This window comes from Hylobates moloch, unplaced genomic scaffold, assembly GCF_009828535.3.
Source record: "Hylobates moloch isolate HMO894 unplaced genomic scaffold, HMol_V3 SCAFFOLD_4, whole genome shotgun sequence".
NCBI lineage: Eukaryota > Metazoa > Chordata > Mammalia > Primates > Hylobatidae > Hylobates > Hylobates moloch.
This window is the reverse complement of record NW_026652279.1, coordinates 32602059-32619266: the sequence shown is the minus strand read 5'-3', so window position 1 is coordinate 32619266 and position 17208 is coordinate 32602059. Positions and strand designations below refer to the sequence as shown.

Sequence of the window (17208 nt, the reverse complement as noted above, 5' to 3'; positions counted from 1 at the left end):
TCACTGCAAGCTCCACCTCCCGGGTTCACGCCATTCTCCTGCCTCAGCCTCCTGAGTAGCTGGGACTATAGGCGCCCACCACCACGCCCTTCCTTCCTTCCTTCCTTCCTTCCTTCCTTCCTTCCTTCCTTCCTTCCTTCCTTCCTTCCTTCCTTCCCTCATTCCTTTTCAGTCTTCCTCTGTCTTCCAGGCTACAGTGCAGTGGTACCTAGCTCACTGCAACTACAACCTCCCAGGCTCAAATAATCCTCTTACTTCAGCTTCCCAAATAGCTGGAACTGCAGGTGCACACCACCACACCTGGCCAATTTTTAAATTTTTATTTTCTTGGTAGAGACAGGGTTTCACTTTGTTGCCCATACTGGTCTTGAACTCCTGGGCTCAAGCAGTCCTCTTAAAGTACTGGGATTACAGGTATGAGCCACTGCACCTGGCCTCTTTTCAACTGTGGTAAAATATACATGACATAAAATTTATCATATTAACTACTTTTTAAGTTTACAGTTTAATGTTAAATACATTTACATTGTTGTGCAACCAATCTCCCAAACTCTTTTATCCTGCTAAACTAAAATTCTGTATCCTTCAAATATCTACTCACCCTACTCTCCTACCCCCAACCCCTGAAAACCACCATTCTACTTTCTGTCTCTCTGAATTTGACTGCTTTACATACCTCATATAAGTAGAGTCATACAATATTTGTTCTTTCGTGGCTGGGTTATTTCATTTCACGTAATGTCCTCAAGGCTCATCCGTGTTGTAGCACGTGTCAGAATTTACTTCCTTTTTTTCTTTATTATTATTATTTTTTATGAAGACGAGGTCTCACTATGACTCCTGAGCTCAAGCAATCCTTCTCCCTTGGCCGCCCAAACTGCTGGGATTACAGGTGTGAGCCACTGGGCTCAGCTTCCTTCCTTTTTAAGTCTGAATATTATTCTGTTGTATATATAGACCACATTTTCTTTATCCATTCATCTGTTGATGGACACTTGTGTTGCTTCCGCTTCTTAGCTATTATGAATAATGCTGCTATGAACATGGGTGTACAAATCAACAAACAATTTTTGAAGGAATGAATGAATGAGTGAAGTTGTAAGTAAAGCATTACCCACAAGGGAAGGACTAAAACTGGGGCTGAGACGCCATGCATGGTACATGATTTGCTCAGCTTTCATTGTGGTCTAAGGATTTGTCATGTTTCCAGATCTTGGTCTGTGATGTCTTCATTGCACCTCCATCTTATGTTTCTGGGCCTCCACAAAACAGTAAGAATAACAGCCACAAATAAAGCACCTAAAGGCCAAGGTGGGAGGATTGCTTGAGGCCAAGTGTTCAAAACCAGCCTGGCCAAAAGTGAGTCCCCATCTCTATAAATAAGAAAACAGTGGATGAGGAGAAGGAGAATTAATTCTTTAGGAGTAGGAGAATTAATTTCTGTGCTTTTTGTTGGTCACTTGCGGAAGAGCATGTGGTCTAAAGTCAGAGGTTGTGGGCTCATTATTAAAATCTTCAGTTGTAGCCACTGAAATGTGTTTGTGGTTTGCTGCATAGTAATCTACAGTTGTTTACTTCCCAGGCACAATGATGCTATACAATGTGTCTCCTACAATCCTATTACTCATCAACTGGCATCTTGTTCCTCCAGTGACTTTGGTACGTTCTGATTCCTGATGTCCTGTCATGGAATAACTGAAAATCTGGGCTAAAAATGCTGAAATGCATTCAGAATATGGTGATTTTATCCTGAGAGAGTTAATACTACTTCTCTACCTTCAATGGCTGAGGGGAGGCTGACAATTATTCTTTAAATTGTGTGGAAACCAAGACAGTGAATGGTGACCTTTACTCTGGTAAGACATCAGAGACTACACGAAGGGCCCCAGCAAAGGAAATGGTAAGAAGATTGGGAGGGCACAGGCATAACTTGGTGTTGCTGCCTTTGAGAAGCCTTCCCTTGGTGTTGCTGCCTCTGGGAAGCCTTCCCTGACTCACCCTGGCAGAGACAGTGCAGTTGTCCTCACCTTTGTATTGACCCACATCTATGTGTATGTGAAATTCTTCACTGTTGCAGTTGTACTTCTTGTGCAGTTTGTCATCATTAGTTGTTTAGGTGGCTGTAGCTGTCCTCCCTAAGGGGCTGAACACCTTGAGGAGTTCATCCTGGCCACGGTCCCGTGCCAGCATTACAGCACTGGTGTAGTACTGGCACAAAAGAGGTGTCAGTAAAATGTCTATGGAGGGAGGAAGGGAGTGAAATTGGGCAGAGGCTTGTAGGTTATTTCCATTAATGGTTGATTCTGTTTTCAGCTCTATCAGTCTGTGTTCCTTGCTAGTGGATACAATGAAGTCACTAGATGAGGAGTCGGAGGCCTAATCCCTCTCAGTGTTTCAGTTCTCTTACCTAAAAGGTGCATGCTACTCACTGTGTCTCACTGGTACGGTTCTGGTTCTGAGGTTCAAAAGAGAGAATGGAATTGAAAGCCAGTTGTATAAGTACATGGAAAAAGGCCTGTCATTTGTTTAACATATAGCATTTTCTTCATGTAAAGCACTGGTGTGTGTGCTTACACTGGAATATTAAAAAGACAAGGCCGGGCGCGGTGGCTCACGCTTGTAATCCCAGCACTTTGGGAGGCTGAGGCGGGCGGATCACGAGGTCAGGAGATCGAGACCACGGTGAAACCCTGTCTCTACTAAAAATACAAAAAAATTAACCCTGCGTGGTGGCGGGCACCTGTAGTCCCAGCTACTCCGGAGGCTGAGACAGGAGAATGGCGGGAACCCGGGAGGCGGAGCTTGCAGTGAGCCGAGATAGCGCCACCGCACTCCAGCCTGGGTGACAGAGCGAGACTCCGTCTCAAAAAAAAAAAAAAAAAAAAAAAAAAAGACAAAATAGAATCCCTACTCTCAAGGAGCTTGTGGTCTTAGGGGAAGGTGGGATTTTAAAAAATGTAATATTAAGTACTAGTGTTTGTTGAATGCTTGCAGTGTGCTAGGCCCTGTTCTAAGGATTAGAAATGAATTTCTATTTGAGCTTTATGACAGTCCCTGAGGTGTCAGGTATTATGCTCATTCCCACCGTACTGATGAAAAAGAGGTAGAGGTCCCTTAGCTAGTTAAGTGGAGGAACCAGGGCTTGGACCTTAGACCAGGTGATTGCATACAGAGCCTGCTCTGCTAAGCACTGCTGAAGGAGGCCCAGGAGGAAAGAGTTTCTTCCAGCTGGGGGCTCCAGGCAGGCTTAGTGGAACACAGATAACATATGCACAAGTCAAAATGTTTGGAGGAAGCATTCTGGACCAGGGGAAAGGCAAAAAATAACAACTTGTTTGATGTTGCACTTGGCTATATATTTGTGCACTGGAGTTACCTTCTTGATGGTACTTCGCAACTTGGCAAATAGAAGAATTTGCTTATGTTGTCTAGACATACACTTGTTGCTGTGAGGCACTGAGCCAGAGCATCTGGGACAGGGGGGAGCAAGCCTTAGGTGACCAGTGTGCCATGGAAGAGGCACAGCTTAGATAGGGTCATGTGTTGTGATTGAGACCTATGAAAGAAAACTAGATTTTCAGAAAGCATCATTGTTATTTTAAATGCTAGGTTATACTCTGGTTGCAATGTCAGAGTTATGAACAGTGAAATTGTCATTTCTTTGAGAGTCAAATCCCTGAAAAGTTGGCTAGAACTTTACCAATCTATCTTATTTTTCTTCTGAAAGAATTATAGATTCATAGTAAGTTAGAAAAATGGTACCAAGAAGTCTATGTACTTTTCATCCGGTTTCCCCCAATGGATCCATCTTATGTAACTATTATACAATATCAAGACCAGGAAACTGAGACTGGCACAAAGTGTGTATATTATATAGTTCTGTTGTTTTATCGCATGTGTAGATTACCACCAGTGCAACACAGAACTAAGCCATCACCATGCAGTTACCACTTACTGTCATATCTACTCACCTTACCTCCAGTTATCTCCAAACCCTGGTAACCACAAATCTGTTCTCCATTTCTATAATTTTGTCATTCAAGAATGTTATATAAATGGAATCGTACAGTATATGACCTTTTGAGATTATGTTTTTTCATTCAGCATAAAGTCCTGGAGATCCATCTAAGTTTTTGTATGTTTCAATTATTTGTTCCTTTTTATTGCTGGGTAGTATTCCAACCAATCCATCTTCTTTTATATTATTGTGCATTGAAGGGTTGTGGTCTCCTGAACAGAAGTCTGTCTCTAAACACAAATCAAACAGCAAGATCATCTGCTGCAGGTAAGTGCAGCTCTGACGACAAGATTTATGTTCCTTCATCTTCCACACAGACTCTCAAAATCCAATTATTTCATGCAGCAGAGAAGGTCTTGTGTTAAGTAGTTGGTTTAGGCCTCTGTATTTCCTTTCTTCTTCTTTTTTCGTCTCCTCGTTGGGAAAGACTTGTGCCTTTGATCATGAAGCAAAAGAGAACTGCAAGTTGCCTTCCTGCAGTTACCTAGCAACAAACCTCAACATCCAGCTATACTGAGTGGAGGCTTGTTGAAAACGTGAGGCTGTCATTGTCCACGCAGCATGTGTGGGGAAGAAAGCTTTCCCTCCCACACTTTGATGCTAGACCTGGAGTAGAATCCAGAATCTGTCATTGACAGGCCATGTGACCTCAGGAAAGTTACTAAATCTTTCTGAGCTGGAGCTTTATGTTCCTCATCTGACAAATAGGGATAAAAATACTGACTTGATGAGATTGTTGTGAAATGCACACAAACTCATGAGTGTAAAGCGTGCAGGACAGTACCTGGCGTACAGTAGACCCTCTAAATGGTAGCTATTCTTGCTGTTCAGCTTCTAGGAGTATATCCCTTCCATTCAGCATCTGTTGAGCACCTTCTACAAAGCAAGCACTATTCTAGGGGTTGGAAGACACCAAGTCTGTTCTTAAGGTGCTCTTTAAATGGGAGGGGATTGAGATGGAGAGTGGGAAGTGGTGGCTGGCCCAGAGATGTAGGCACAAGCTAAGGGCTGTCATAGAGGTATGTACAGAGGGCTGGGGGAGCTCAGAAAAAGGCACCAAATGGTGCCTTCACTTCTCACTGTTCATTACAGAATTAAATAGCATTTTAAGTTTGATCCTCTGACTTTATGTCAGGACTGGCAATAATGAAACCATATCCCAGCTGTTGCTGCCTCATCAGACTTTTATTTCAAACCAAGGCATCATCCTCACTAGTTTTACCTTCTGTGGGGTGCTTCCCCTATTCTCATGCCTTTTGTTGGTTGTGTGCACAGCTGGACAAATGATGGTCAGTACCTGGCGCTGGGGATGTTCAATGGGATCATCAGCATACGGAACAAAAATGGTGAGGAGAAAGTGAAGATCGAGCGGCCAGGGGGCTCCCTCTCACCAGTATGGTCCATCTGCTGGAACCCTTCAAGGTACTCTTAAAGTTGTCCTCCCTCTAGAACAAACACCATCACGAAGAAGGGCTTTTTGTCTTCCTGAGGTCTCCCTACATTCAAAGGCTTCTCACCTCACTTGAATGGTCTGTTTTAGAACCCACCCCATTTGTATGGATTTTTTTTTAACAGTCCTGCTACCTGAGAATGTATGGAATTTATTAAGAGCCTCCTCAGAAGTTGAGTTTTGGAATGAATCCTGGAGATTTTAGCAAAGCAGACGAGCTATTTAGGCCAGGACAAAGTGTGTGTGTGGCGTATGTGTGTGTGCACATGTGCATGCACACATATGTGTATGTGCACATGTACATGAGTATGGTGTGTGTATGTGTGTGTGTGGTGTGTGAGTGATGCAGCAGGACCATTTCTTTATGAATCAATAGTGGAGCTCTTTGCTGTGGCTTTATTTTTGCCTTTCCCTTTTCAGTTCTTCCCTCCAAGTTTGGGCAGAATATGTGCCCACCTGTTAATAAATAGCTTTTTCATGAGCCTTTTTTTGCCCTTGTCAGAAAGTCAAAATTAAGTCTACAGACGTCCCTAAAGCCTAGAGATACACGAACAATTGGCACCTATCTTCTCAAATTTTATACACACTTTCCTATGTCCATGTGACTTTGAGAGTAAACTAATTACATGCTCTTTTTCTTTTCTTCTGTTTTTTTTTGAGATGTAGCCTCGCTCTGTTGCCCAGCCTGGAGTGCAATGGCGCAATCTCAGCTCACTGCAACCTCTACCTCCCGGGTTCACGCAGTTCTCCTGTCTCAGCCTCCTGAGTAGCTGGGATTACAGGTGCCTGCCACCAGGCCTGGCTAATTTTTTGTCACCACCACGCCTGGCTAATTTTTTGTATTTTTAGTAGAGACGGGGTTTCACCATGTTGGCCAGGCTGGTCTTGAACTCCTGACCTCAGGTTATCCACCCACCTCAGCCTCCCAAAGTGCTGGGATTACAGGTATGAGCCACTGCACCTGACCTTATATGCTCTTTATATATCCTATAATATTATTAAACCATCAATATCCTTTACAGAGTCCTCTGAAAGTAAATTAAAGGTCCTACTTGTTTACCAGCTCAATGTCATTTTACAGATGGTTGCCTACTTGATTTAGAAGGTTGTTTGGAAGGTTATTATGCTTCTTCCTGAATAATTTTGTCTGGCCCATGCTGTACCATGCATGTCTAATGCTATCAAAGGCCATTAGCCTGCCCCAGAGTTCCTGCTGTTTGATTTGTGGCTGCAGAGGACTTGGTGGCTCTAGGCTACCATTTTTAATTCATGAGAAGCAGGAGGCCCTGTATACCTGGTGGCTGTCCTCCTCCAGGTGGGGTTCAGGGGCTTCTTTTATTTTTTATTTTTATTATCTTTTTTTTTTTTTTTTTTTTGAGACGGGGTCTCACTCTGTTAACCAGGCTGGAGTGCAGTGATGCGATCTTGGCTCACTGCAACCTCCGCCTCCCAGATTCAAGCAATCCTCTCACCTCAGCCTCCAGAGTAGCTTGGATCACAGGCACATGCCACTACACCTGTTTAATTTTTTGTATTTTTGGTAGAGACAGGGTTTCACCATGTTGGCCAGGCTGGTCTTGAACTCCTGATCTTGGGCGATTCACTTGCCTCGGCCTCCGGAAGTGCTGGGATTACAGGCGTGAGTCACTGCACCCGGCCCCCAGGGGCTCCTTGACAGGATTTTAAATTATAGTTTTAGTGTAGTTCTAGGCAATGTAATTTTGAACAACTACTTACTGTCTACAGCCGATGGGAGAGTTTCTGGATGAACAGAGAGAATGAGGATGCCGAGGATGTCATTGTCAACAGATATATTCAGGAAATCTCTTCCACTCTGAAGTCAGCAGTGTACAGTAGTCAGGGTAGTGAGGCAGAGGAGGAAGAACCAGAGGAAGAAGACGACAGTCCCAGGGACGACAACTTGTGAGTGTGTCCCAATGAGTGGGAACCCTTCTGGTAAGGGCCCAGGCCCCACACAGATTTACCAGGACAGATGTTAAGCTCCTTGGCCAAGGGAGTGCAGGGACTAGGGGGAACTGTGGGTGAAAGCACCTTCAAAACAAGGAGACACACCCTTAAAACTTGTGTGTGAGTTATAAAGTGATCCTGTGAGAAACTACAGGAAATACTGAAAAGACTAAAGGAGAAAGTTCAACTTTTCTGATAAAACCCCATCCCCTGAGGAAATCCCTGTTAGCAATCTAGTGTATTTCTCCTTAGTCTTTTAGTGTGTTCATATAATTAAGTCATATTCTGCTTTTTTTTTTTTCACTTAGTGTGAACCCTTTCCAGTAACATTAGAAGTCCTTTGAACATGATTTTTAATGGCTGAAGAGTGTGCCCTTTTGTGGATGCCCCATCATTCGACACTTCTTCTATTACTGGACACATTTCTTAGCCTGTTCCCACACTATCCCTTACCTTACCTTACGTTTTCTAGGATGCATGTCAGAGAGGAAGCCCTTACCTTAGCCACAGTCTTCACTCCCAAATCCGGGCTGTCCAGTCATTCTTTCTTCTCTTCAGTCGAGATTGCCTGTAGGGAAAACATGGGCAGGCCAGAGTAGGGAAAGCTGGGGTAGCCAGGATATCTCAGTTGGGCAGTAGAGATCTAGCTTGGGACTTTCCAAACTGTTTTCCGTGGTACCTGAGTTTCCTTGGAAGAATCCCACCCTGAGGTCATGGGGGCTGGGAAGTGGGGACAAGTAAAGGAGGAAAGTATGGCTTTGGGTCCCTATCTCAGTGCCTTTGATTGTTTCAACATGAGTTTTTGTTTCGTAAAGAATCCTACTGCCCCAGGAGGAAAAAGGGGGTTGAAAATCACTAATCCATCTCACAAGGACTGAGCCCAGCCCAGAGCCATATGTGGCCTCCCCAAGAGGGCTCACTGGTGGGCTGGGCTCCTGGATTGTGTTTGGACTTTGGACTCCAGTGCCAGTCACACAAAGATCACCTGCAGGCTCCCTCATTAACATCCCTCTCGGTCTTTGTCTCTTTTCCCTTAGTTTTGAGTTAGTGCCTATGACATTTACCACTCTTGGCTGGGTTTTACAAACAAGGCTTTACCTTGCCTGCCTACATATCCAGTGGTGCTACCAGGTGACCACAAGACACTGGGGATCAGAAAAGCTGGAATTAATAAACAAAGAGGCAACATTAGGTTAAGACCCAGCCTCAAAGGCTAGGAATGCCTTCCTTTTTTTTTTTTTAGAGAGAGAGTCTGGCTCTGTCACCCGGGCTGGAGTGAAGTGGCACGATCTTGGCTCACTGCAACTTCCGCCTCCCGGGTTCTAGGTGATTCTTGTGCCTCAGCCTCTGGAGTAGCTGGGATTACAGGCGCGCGACACCACACCCAAGTAATTTTGTATTTTCAGTAAAGATACGGTTTCCCCATGTTGGCCAGGCTGGTCTCAAACTCCTGACCTCAGGTGATCCACCTGCCTCAACCTCCCAAAGTGCTGAGATTACAAGCGTGAGCCATCACGGGCTGCTGCTTTTCTCTTGAACTAGATTCCCAGGTAGCTTGCTTTCCAGCCTCAGGCAAGGGAGTTTCTCCTGTGTGCTGGTCCTACAGTCCCAGCCCCATGGCACTGATCCCCATAGGTTCTCAGTTTCAAAGACAGTTGTTTGTTTTCAGAGAGCCCATTGCTCTTTTTTGAAAATTAGATTCAGTCAGAAACCATTTCACCTGTGCAAGGACCCCCGCCTGCAGGAGAACCTATTTTTAGGTGTTAATTTTCTTTCTTCAGGAAGAGCAAGCAAGTTTCCCTTCTATTAAAAAATGCCTTTGTACTGCAAGAGATGTTTCTCTGCCATCTCCCCACATTTTCTAGTATGTAAGAGAAAAGCAGTCTCAATATTGCAGACTTGCCTTAGTGTTGCTCCCCAGTAAGCTGTGAAATGAGAGGTTTATCTTCTTCAGCTGTAGCAGTGTCCCCAGCACCATAAGCTCATAGCAGGGGACTCAGTGAAACAGCAGATCCCAGGAAGGCTGAACCTCAACTCTGCTCCATCCCATAAGACTGATTGATGGGTTGGGCCAAATTATAACTTTTTTTTTTTTTTTTTTTTTTTTGAGACGGAGTCTCGCTCTGTCACCCAGGCTGGAGTGCAGTGGCGCGATCTCAGCTCACTGCAAGCTCTGCCTCCCGGGTTCACGCCATTCTCCTGCCTCAGCCTCCCGAGTAGCTGGGACTACAGGTGCCCGCCACCACGCCCGGCTAATTTTTTGTATTTTTAGTAGAGACGGGATTTCACCGTGGTCTCGATCTCCTGACCTCATGATCCGCCCGCCTTGGTCTCCCAAAGTGCTGGGATTACAAGCGTGAGCCACCGTGCCCAGCCCCAAATTATAACTTTTGGCCTCAGTAAAGCTGTACAACATTTGACAACCTGAGGCCAGGGTTTTCTTGTTCCTGTTGTTTAAGCCCTTAGAGCTATACTCATCAGCAGGCTGTGGCCCTTCATAACCTCTTTTATCTTCTGTTGATTAGAGAGGAACGTAATGACATCTTGGCTGTGGCTGACTGGGGACAGAAAGTTTCCTTCTACCAACTGAGTGGAAAACAGGTATGTAGCCCTGTACAAATCCAGTTGCAGTCATGCCTGTTATATTTTCATTTTCTGAGATTCTATTACTATTAATTATACATTATCATTGTTAGTTCCTGCTTATTGAGCATTTGCTGTGATACCAGATACTGTGCTCACTGCTTTGCATACTTTATCCTATTTTATTCTTATAAAACCCAGTGAAGTGGGTACTACTATCCTTATCAACTTTTTAGAAATGAGTAAACCAGAACTCAGAGCAGTGAAATTATATGCCCAAGATCTCACACAGCTGTAAATGGTGGAGCCTAGGAGTTAAACCCAGATTGGTTTGACTTTAAAATCTAGCTCTTAGTTTTGACCTTACTTTCCTCTATTCGCTTTCCTTCATTCAACCAACATTTATGAGTACCCACTTAGGAAAGCCCTTTCATAAAGGAGCTGCTGACATAGAGTTGGGAAAGTAATAGCCTCTCCTGCAAGAGCTCACAGGCTGGTGGAGACACACTTGATAGCAAAGAGCCCCTATGTGGTGTGGTATGTGACACAATAGAAGGCTGTACAGATAGACAGCTTTTAGGGACACAAAAGAGGGTAACATCACTACTTGGTAGAGATGGGAGGTCTTGTTAGAGGTTATCTTTGAGCAGGCTATCTTTGAGTTAGGCTGAGGACATTGGGAATGGTGTTTCAGGCAGAAAAAAAATAGCATGTATCAAGGCAGGAAGGAATGAAAATATATGACAGTTCAGAGAATGGTGAGTTGTACAAGGTGACTGCATCTCAGATTTTGTGACCTGAAGACAGAGCTGAAGAGGAACATGGGGATATGATTTTTTTTTTGTTTTTTTATTTTTATTTTTATTTTTTTTGAGACGGAGTCTCACTCTGTGGCCCAGGCTGGAGTGCAGTGGCTCAATCTTGGCTCACTGCAAGCTCTGCCTCCTGGGTCATGCCATTCTCCTACCTCAGCCTCCTGAGTAGCTGGGACTACAGGCGCCCACCACCACGCCTGTCTAATATTTTTTGTATTTTTAGTAGAGACGGAGTTTCACTGTGTTAGCCAGGATGGTCTCAATCTCCTGACCTCATGATATGCCTGCCTCGGCCTCCCAAAGTGCTGGGATTACAGGTATGAGCCACCACGCCCGGCCTATGATTTTTTGTTTGTTTGTTTTGAGACAGAGTCTTGCTCTTTCGCCTAGGCTGGAGTGTAATGGTGCAATCTCGGTTCACTGCAACCTCTGCCTTGTGGGTTCAAGACATTCTCCTGCCTCAGCCTCCTGGGTAGCTGGGATTACAGGCATGTGCCACCATGTCCGGCTAATTTTGTATTTTTAGAGGGTTTCTCCATGTTGGTCAGGCTGGTCTCAAACTCCTGACCTCAGGTGATCCGCCTGCCTCAGTCTCCCAAAGTGCTGGGATTATAGGCATGAGCTGCCACCACGCCTGGCCGGGGATGTGATTATAAAGGACCTGAGTAGTGTGAATAAGAAGTTTGAACATCATATACTATAAGTATTCAGGAGCCATAGGTGGCAGGAAGTGGCATCACAGATTCTTGCTTCAGAAGAATAGCTTGTTTCCATGGAGGGTGGATTAAAATATAGAGAGCATAGTAGTAGGATGACTTATTAGTAGGCAGGAAATGCCAAGGATTAGAGTAAAGGTGCTGGGTACAGGTTTCACACCACAGCCAAGCAAGTGAGAAATGCAACCTGTGCAGTGAAGCCTTTAATTTCGTAGCATCCTTATTCCTCAAAACATGTCATGTAAGAGGGAAGAGTTTTAGATGTGTGTAGCCCAGCTTTTGGGCCATTTCTTCTACCCCTGCCTTACCATTGGTCATTTCTTTTGTATTTGAGTAAAGAAAAGATAAAGGGAGCAGATAACGAAGTGTTTTCTCAGTTTCCCATGGCTGATTTCCTAAAACTCTCATTTTAATTAACTATCATCTAGTTTCCCTGGCCCTCTCTATTCATCTGCTTAATGTGTATACGTCATCATTCAACAGATATTTATTGGCACACCTACTGTGTACGAGGCACTGGATATGGGTACTGAAGACTCTTGGAAGCAAATAACCACACTGCAGTGGGAGGGAATGGGGTCTTGTTGCTATGGCCACAGTAGAAAAGAGCTCAACATGGCAGAGGGCCACAGGAAATATCTTGCATGTATGCAGCCCCAGAGCTCATGTTGTGGCCCAAAGTTTCTGCATGATAAGCAACCTTAACCTGCTGAGATGCTAACCCCAACTTGTTTGGGACAGTAAAATTGTTTTCTTGGTGGGTAAGTGTCTTCCCTTCCCAATCTGGGAAGATTTAGAATTAAATATAGGATGATGAAGTAAATCAAACCCATACTTTTGTGTTAGACTGTGTTAGACTGAGGTATAATTTGTGTATTTTTGTCATTTGAAGTGTTAGTAATACTTAAGAGGATCTGGCTTAATAATAATAATAGCAAACATTTATTGAATTCCAGGCATTATATAAACTCTTTACAAGGATTAACTATTTTAATCGTTATAACAACCCTATGAGGTAAATACTGTTATCACCATTTTACATGTAAGAAAATTGAAGCACAGAGAGGCTCAAAAATTTGCCTAAAGACACACATTTAGTCTGTGGTCCACCCTGGTGAAACCCAGGCATACTGATGCCAGAATCCATATTAGAATGTCTATCAGATTAGTCTTGCAATGACCATTTAAAAGTTGTATTGAGTAATTTTATATGTCTGATTTTATTTATGTTTTGAGAAAATGTCTCACCCTGTTACCCAGGCTGGCGTGCAGTGGTATGATCATGGCTAACTGCAGCCTTGATCCCCCTGTGCTCAAGGAATCTTCCCATCTTGGCCTTCCAAGTAGCTGGAACTGCAGGCACATGCCACCACACCCTGCTAATTAAAAAAAAATTTTTTTTTTTTGTAGAGTTAGGGTCTCCTATGTTGTCCAGGCTGGTCTCAAACTGCTGGGCTCAAATGATTCTTCTGCCTTGGCTTCCCAAACTGCTGGGAATACAGGTGTGAGCTACCATATCTAGCCTACTTCTGATTTTAAGTGGAAAGATATAAGAATTATATTGAAAATGTGTATTATTTAAGGTTCCTAAGCAATATTAGAATGCGTAAGCAATATGTTACATTTTTCTTCTTGGTGTTCACTGAGCTTTTTGAATCTACACATTGATATCTTTCTGTCTTTCACCAAATGTGAAAACATTTTGGCCATGGTTTCTTGAAATATTTCTTCTCCCTTCTTTCCTTTCCTCCGGAACTCTAATTACATTTACATTAGACCTTTTGTTATTGTTCTCCAAGTCATCGAGGCCCTGTTATTATTTTTTTAAATCCCTTCTTTTCCCTCTGATCTTCAGATTGGAGGATTTCTATTATTCAGTATTAAATTTCTTGACTCTTCTTTAACTTCTAATATTTCTCTTAAGCTCATTCAGTGCATATTTGTTTCAGTTATTATTGCATTTTTCCTTTTCTAGAATTTCCATTTGGTTCTTTTTTCCTTTTTATTCATTACAAGCATATTTTTCTTTATAGCCTTAACCATAGTTATAATAACTCTTTTAAAATTCTCATCTGCAGCTGGGCATGGTGGCTCATGCCTGTAATCTTAGTACTTTTGGAGGCCAAGGAGGGAGGATTGCTTGAGGCCAGGAGTTCAAGACTAACCTGGGCTACATAGAGAGACTCCATCCCTAAAAACAAACAAACAAATTAGCCAGGCGAGGTGGCAGGCACCCATTATCCTAGCAACTCAGGAGGCTGAGGCGGGAGTATTCCCAAGCTGAGGAGTTCAAGGCTGCAGTGAACTCTTACCACTGCACTCCAGCCTGGGTGACAGAGTAAGACCTGTGCCCAAAAAGCAAACAAAAATTCTCATCTGCTATTTCTAACATCTGGGTCATCATGGTTCATTCTCCATTGATTTTTTTCCCTTGAATATGGTTCACATTTTCCTGCTTTGGGGAATTTTGAATTGTACTCAATATTGTAAGTAATATGTCATACAGACTCATATCCATCATGTTCCTTTGAAGATTATTGTGTATGTTTGTGTGTATATATGTTTAAGCAGGCAGTTTACTTTGCTGGGCTCAAAATCAAAACTCCATGTTTTTAGTGGTGTCAGCAGCTGACATCTCTGTGCAGTTGTTTAGCTGTAGCTAGGCTGCTTGGCGTCTTGTCACAGTTTGTAGTTCAAGGGTTTCCAGATATTCAGCGGAGTTTATGTGCAGAATTTAAGCTCTGCTTCTCTTTTCTGGGATTTTCCACTTCACTTTCCGGATGCTGTCGTCCTCTCAAATTCTATATTCACCCAGCATGATGGTGAAGAGGGCTGCCCTCAGGCAAAAACCCTTAAAAAAAAAAAAAATGAGAAGTTCACCTAGTGCTTGTTCCCTTCTTCCAAATGTGCATGTGTCTTCAGTTCCTGCCTGCTTTTGGTTGCCCTGAAATGGTTGTTTTTTATAGTTGGTCCGGAGTTTATTGTTGTTACTTGTGGGAGAATTGGTCTGATGGGAACTACTGAGCCATTTCCAGAAGCTGCTAGCCTTCCATGTCGTGATTCATAAGAATTTTTAGTTTTCTTGTTAGGTTTTCAGCATCAGATAAGTGCTAGGGAAAGTTTTGGTTGCTAGGCATTTGAAATTCCTAAACAGGAAAGGAAATTTGAATGTATTAAACTTATAATTGCAGTTTAAATTGGTGTAAGGGGATTAATTTAACTAAGTTTTAAATGGGACTGGATATTTAAGGGATTTTATAATCTGTTCAAAATTGAATTCCTTAAACAGTCAAAGTCAATTGGCTGTTCACTTTAACTAGATTTATAAATAGGAAAATATTTGTAAATTGAACTTAAAAAACTTAAGGAGAAACCAGTTCCCTAAAGTTATTTCTTTTATAAATTCAATATTAGTTTAATAATGTTAATCACAAATAGTCTTTTTATTCACAAAAGACACCCTTGGGGCAGCAAAAAACTCCAGTGGTAATAAGGAACTTGGGCTTTAGTGGGGCACACCTGATTAACCCTGTGTCTACAGGCAACGAGAGAAGTGCAATAGGATAGGTGAGCACAAGCACTGTGGGAGGATGAGGGGATGGGGATTGGAGATGTTCCCAGAGGAGATGACACCTGGCAGACAAAGTGAGGGAAAGAGCACTCCTGGCTGGGTCTAGGAATTGTGTGGAGTGTAGCACCTGTGAGGATATGGAGGCCTGAAAAAGCATTGCCCGCTTAGGAAACTTACAAGTTCATTTTGGCTGAGAGAATGACCTTGGGGCTGAGCTCGGGAGTTTGACCTTCATCCTAGAAGCTGAGGAAGCACCGTCAAGAAAGAGAAAAGACAACTCACAGAATGAGAGAAGTTTTACAACTCATATATCTGATAAGGGACTTGTATCTGGAATATATAAAGAACTATAAAGATAGGGCTGGGCATGGTGGTTCACGCGTGTAATCTCAGTGCTTTGGGAGGCAGAGACAGGGAGATCACTTGAGAACAGAAGTTCAGAACCAACCTGGGTAACATAGTGGGACCCCATCTCTAAAAAAATATATTTTTAATTAGCTGGGTGTGGTAGTATATCCCAGCTACTGGGGGTGGCGAGGGGCTGAGGCAGAGGAATTGAGCCCAGAAGTTCAAGGTTGCATTGGGTTATGATCGTACGACTGCATTCCAGCCTAAGCCACAGAGTGAGACATTTCTCTGTGGCCAATAAGCACATGAAATGATGCCCCATATCATTAGCCATCAGGAAAATGCAAATTGGAACCACAATGAGATAATTCACACTCACTAAAGTGGAGAAATTGGAATCCTCATACACTGCTAATGCAAATATAAAATGGTGCATTCACTTTGAAAAGTGTAGCAGTTCCTAAAAAGGTTCAACGTAGAGTTTAAAAATAAAAAAATTTAGGCCAGGAGCTATGACTCACTCCTGTAATCCTAGCACTTTGGGAGGCCAAGGTGGGTGGATCGTCTGAGCTCAGGAGTTTGAGACTAGCCTGGACAACAAGGAGAAACATTGTCTCTGCAAAAAATACAAAAATTAGCCAGGTGTGGTGGCACACATCTGTAGTCCCAGCTACTTGGGAGGCTGAGGTAGGAGGATCACTTGAAGCTGGGAGGTGGAGGTTGCAGTGAGCCAAGATCGTGCCACTGCACTCCAGCCTGGGCAACAGAGTCGACCCTTTTTCAAAAAAAAGAAAAAATTTGCCAGGCATGGTGGCACTCACCTATGGTCCCAGCTACTTAGGAGGCTGAGGTAGGAAGATCGCTTGAGTCCAGGAGTTCAAGGCTGCAGTGAGCCGTAATTGCACCACTGCACTCCAGCCTGGGTGACAGAGTGAGACCCCATCTTGAAATAAACAAGAATTAAAAAATAAAGAGAAGTAGTATGGATGTAGTTGCAGAATAAAGGACAGTCTTTAAACTGAATAAACTCAGCTTTATAAAATACTTTTTTAAAAAGGTGGAGAAAAGCTGAGGGAACCCATTGAACTATAGGAAGAACTATATTTGCAGAGGGAGGGGGGGGCCTTTGGGAGCAAAACCACCCACAGTCTCCATCTTGGCTGAGGAGCCCTGACACACTCCTGCACTCCTGGAGCGCTTGGGAGGGACTAGGGGAGGTGCCACTGACTCTAGGAGCTGAGGATTTGGCTGTGTGGAGGAGGAGTAGGGAGATGCAGAGGCGGAGAGGCCCGTGTTCACCGTGGGATGACACAGGAGAAAAGGCTGGCCAGCTCTCCCTGTCTTCCCAACTCTCTCTAAAGTTGGCGAGAAAAGCCCTTAATTGTATTGCAATGGTTATGGATTCGGAAATGGTTTTTCCCTTGGTGTGTGTTCTTTTTCTGCAGATTGGAAAGGATCGGGCACTGAACTTTGACCCCTGCTGCATCAGCTACTTTACTAAAGGGGAGTACATTTTGCTGGGGGGTTCAGACAAGCAAGTATCTCTTTTCACCAAGGATGGAGTGCGGCTTGGGACTGTTGGGGAGCAGAACTCCTGGGTGTGGACGTGTCAAGCGAAACCGGATTCCAACTATGTGGTAAGAAGAGGAAGTTTGTTCTGTGGGGCCATGGCTTGAAGAGGCACTGAGCAGCTGCCGTGTTTCAAGAGTCCCATCACTGGGGTTTGTGTCTGACAAATG

At 43.6% G+C, this 17208-nt stretch overlaps 1 protein-coding gene across 3 annotated transcripts in view; it reads left to right on the top strand.

Annotated features, from left to right (window-relative positions):
* IFT122 (intraflagellar transport 122) overlaps window positions 1–17208 on the top strand; it is an 83775-nt gene that overhangs the window by 20211 nt on the left and 46356 nt on the right. For 2 of the 3 annotated variants that reach the window (XM_032149834.2, XM_058437339.1), the window contains exons 5-10: window positions 1583–1659; window positions 4219–4285; window positions 5294–5440; window positions 7215–7391; window positions 9962–10037; window positions 16915–17106. In XM_032149834.2, coding sequence (XP_032005725.2) covers window positions 1583–1659; window positions 4219–4285; window positions 5294–5440; window positions 7215–7391; window positions 9962–10037; window positions 16915–17106 — 736 coding nt within the window. The remainder of the gene's footprint in view (window positions 1–1582; window positions 1660–4218; window positions 4286–5293; window positions 5441–7214; window positions 7392–9961; window positions 10038–16914; window positions 17107–17208) is intronic. The other variant, XM_058437340.1, reaches the window with a different exon arrangement.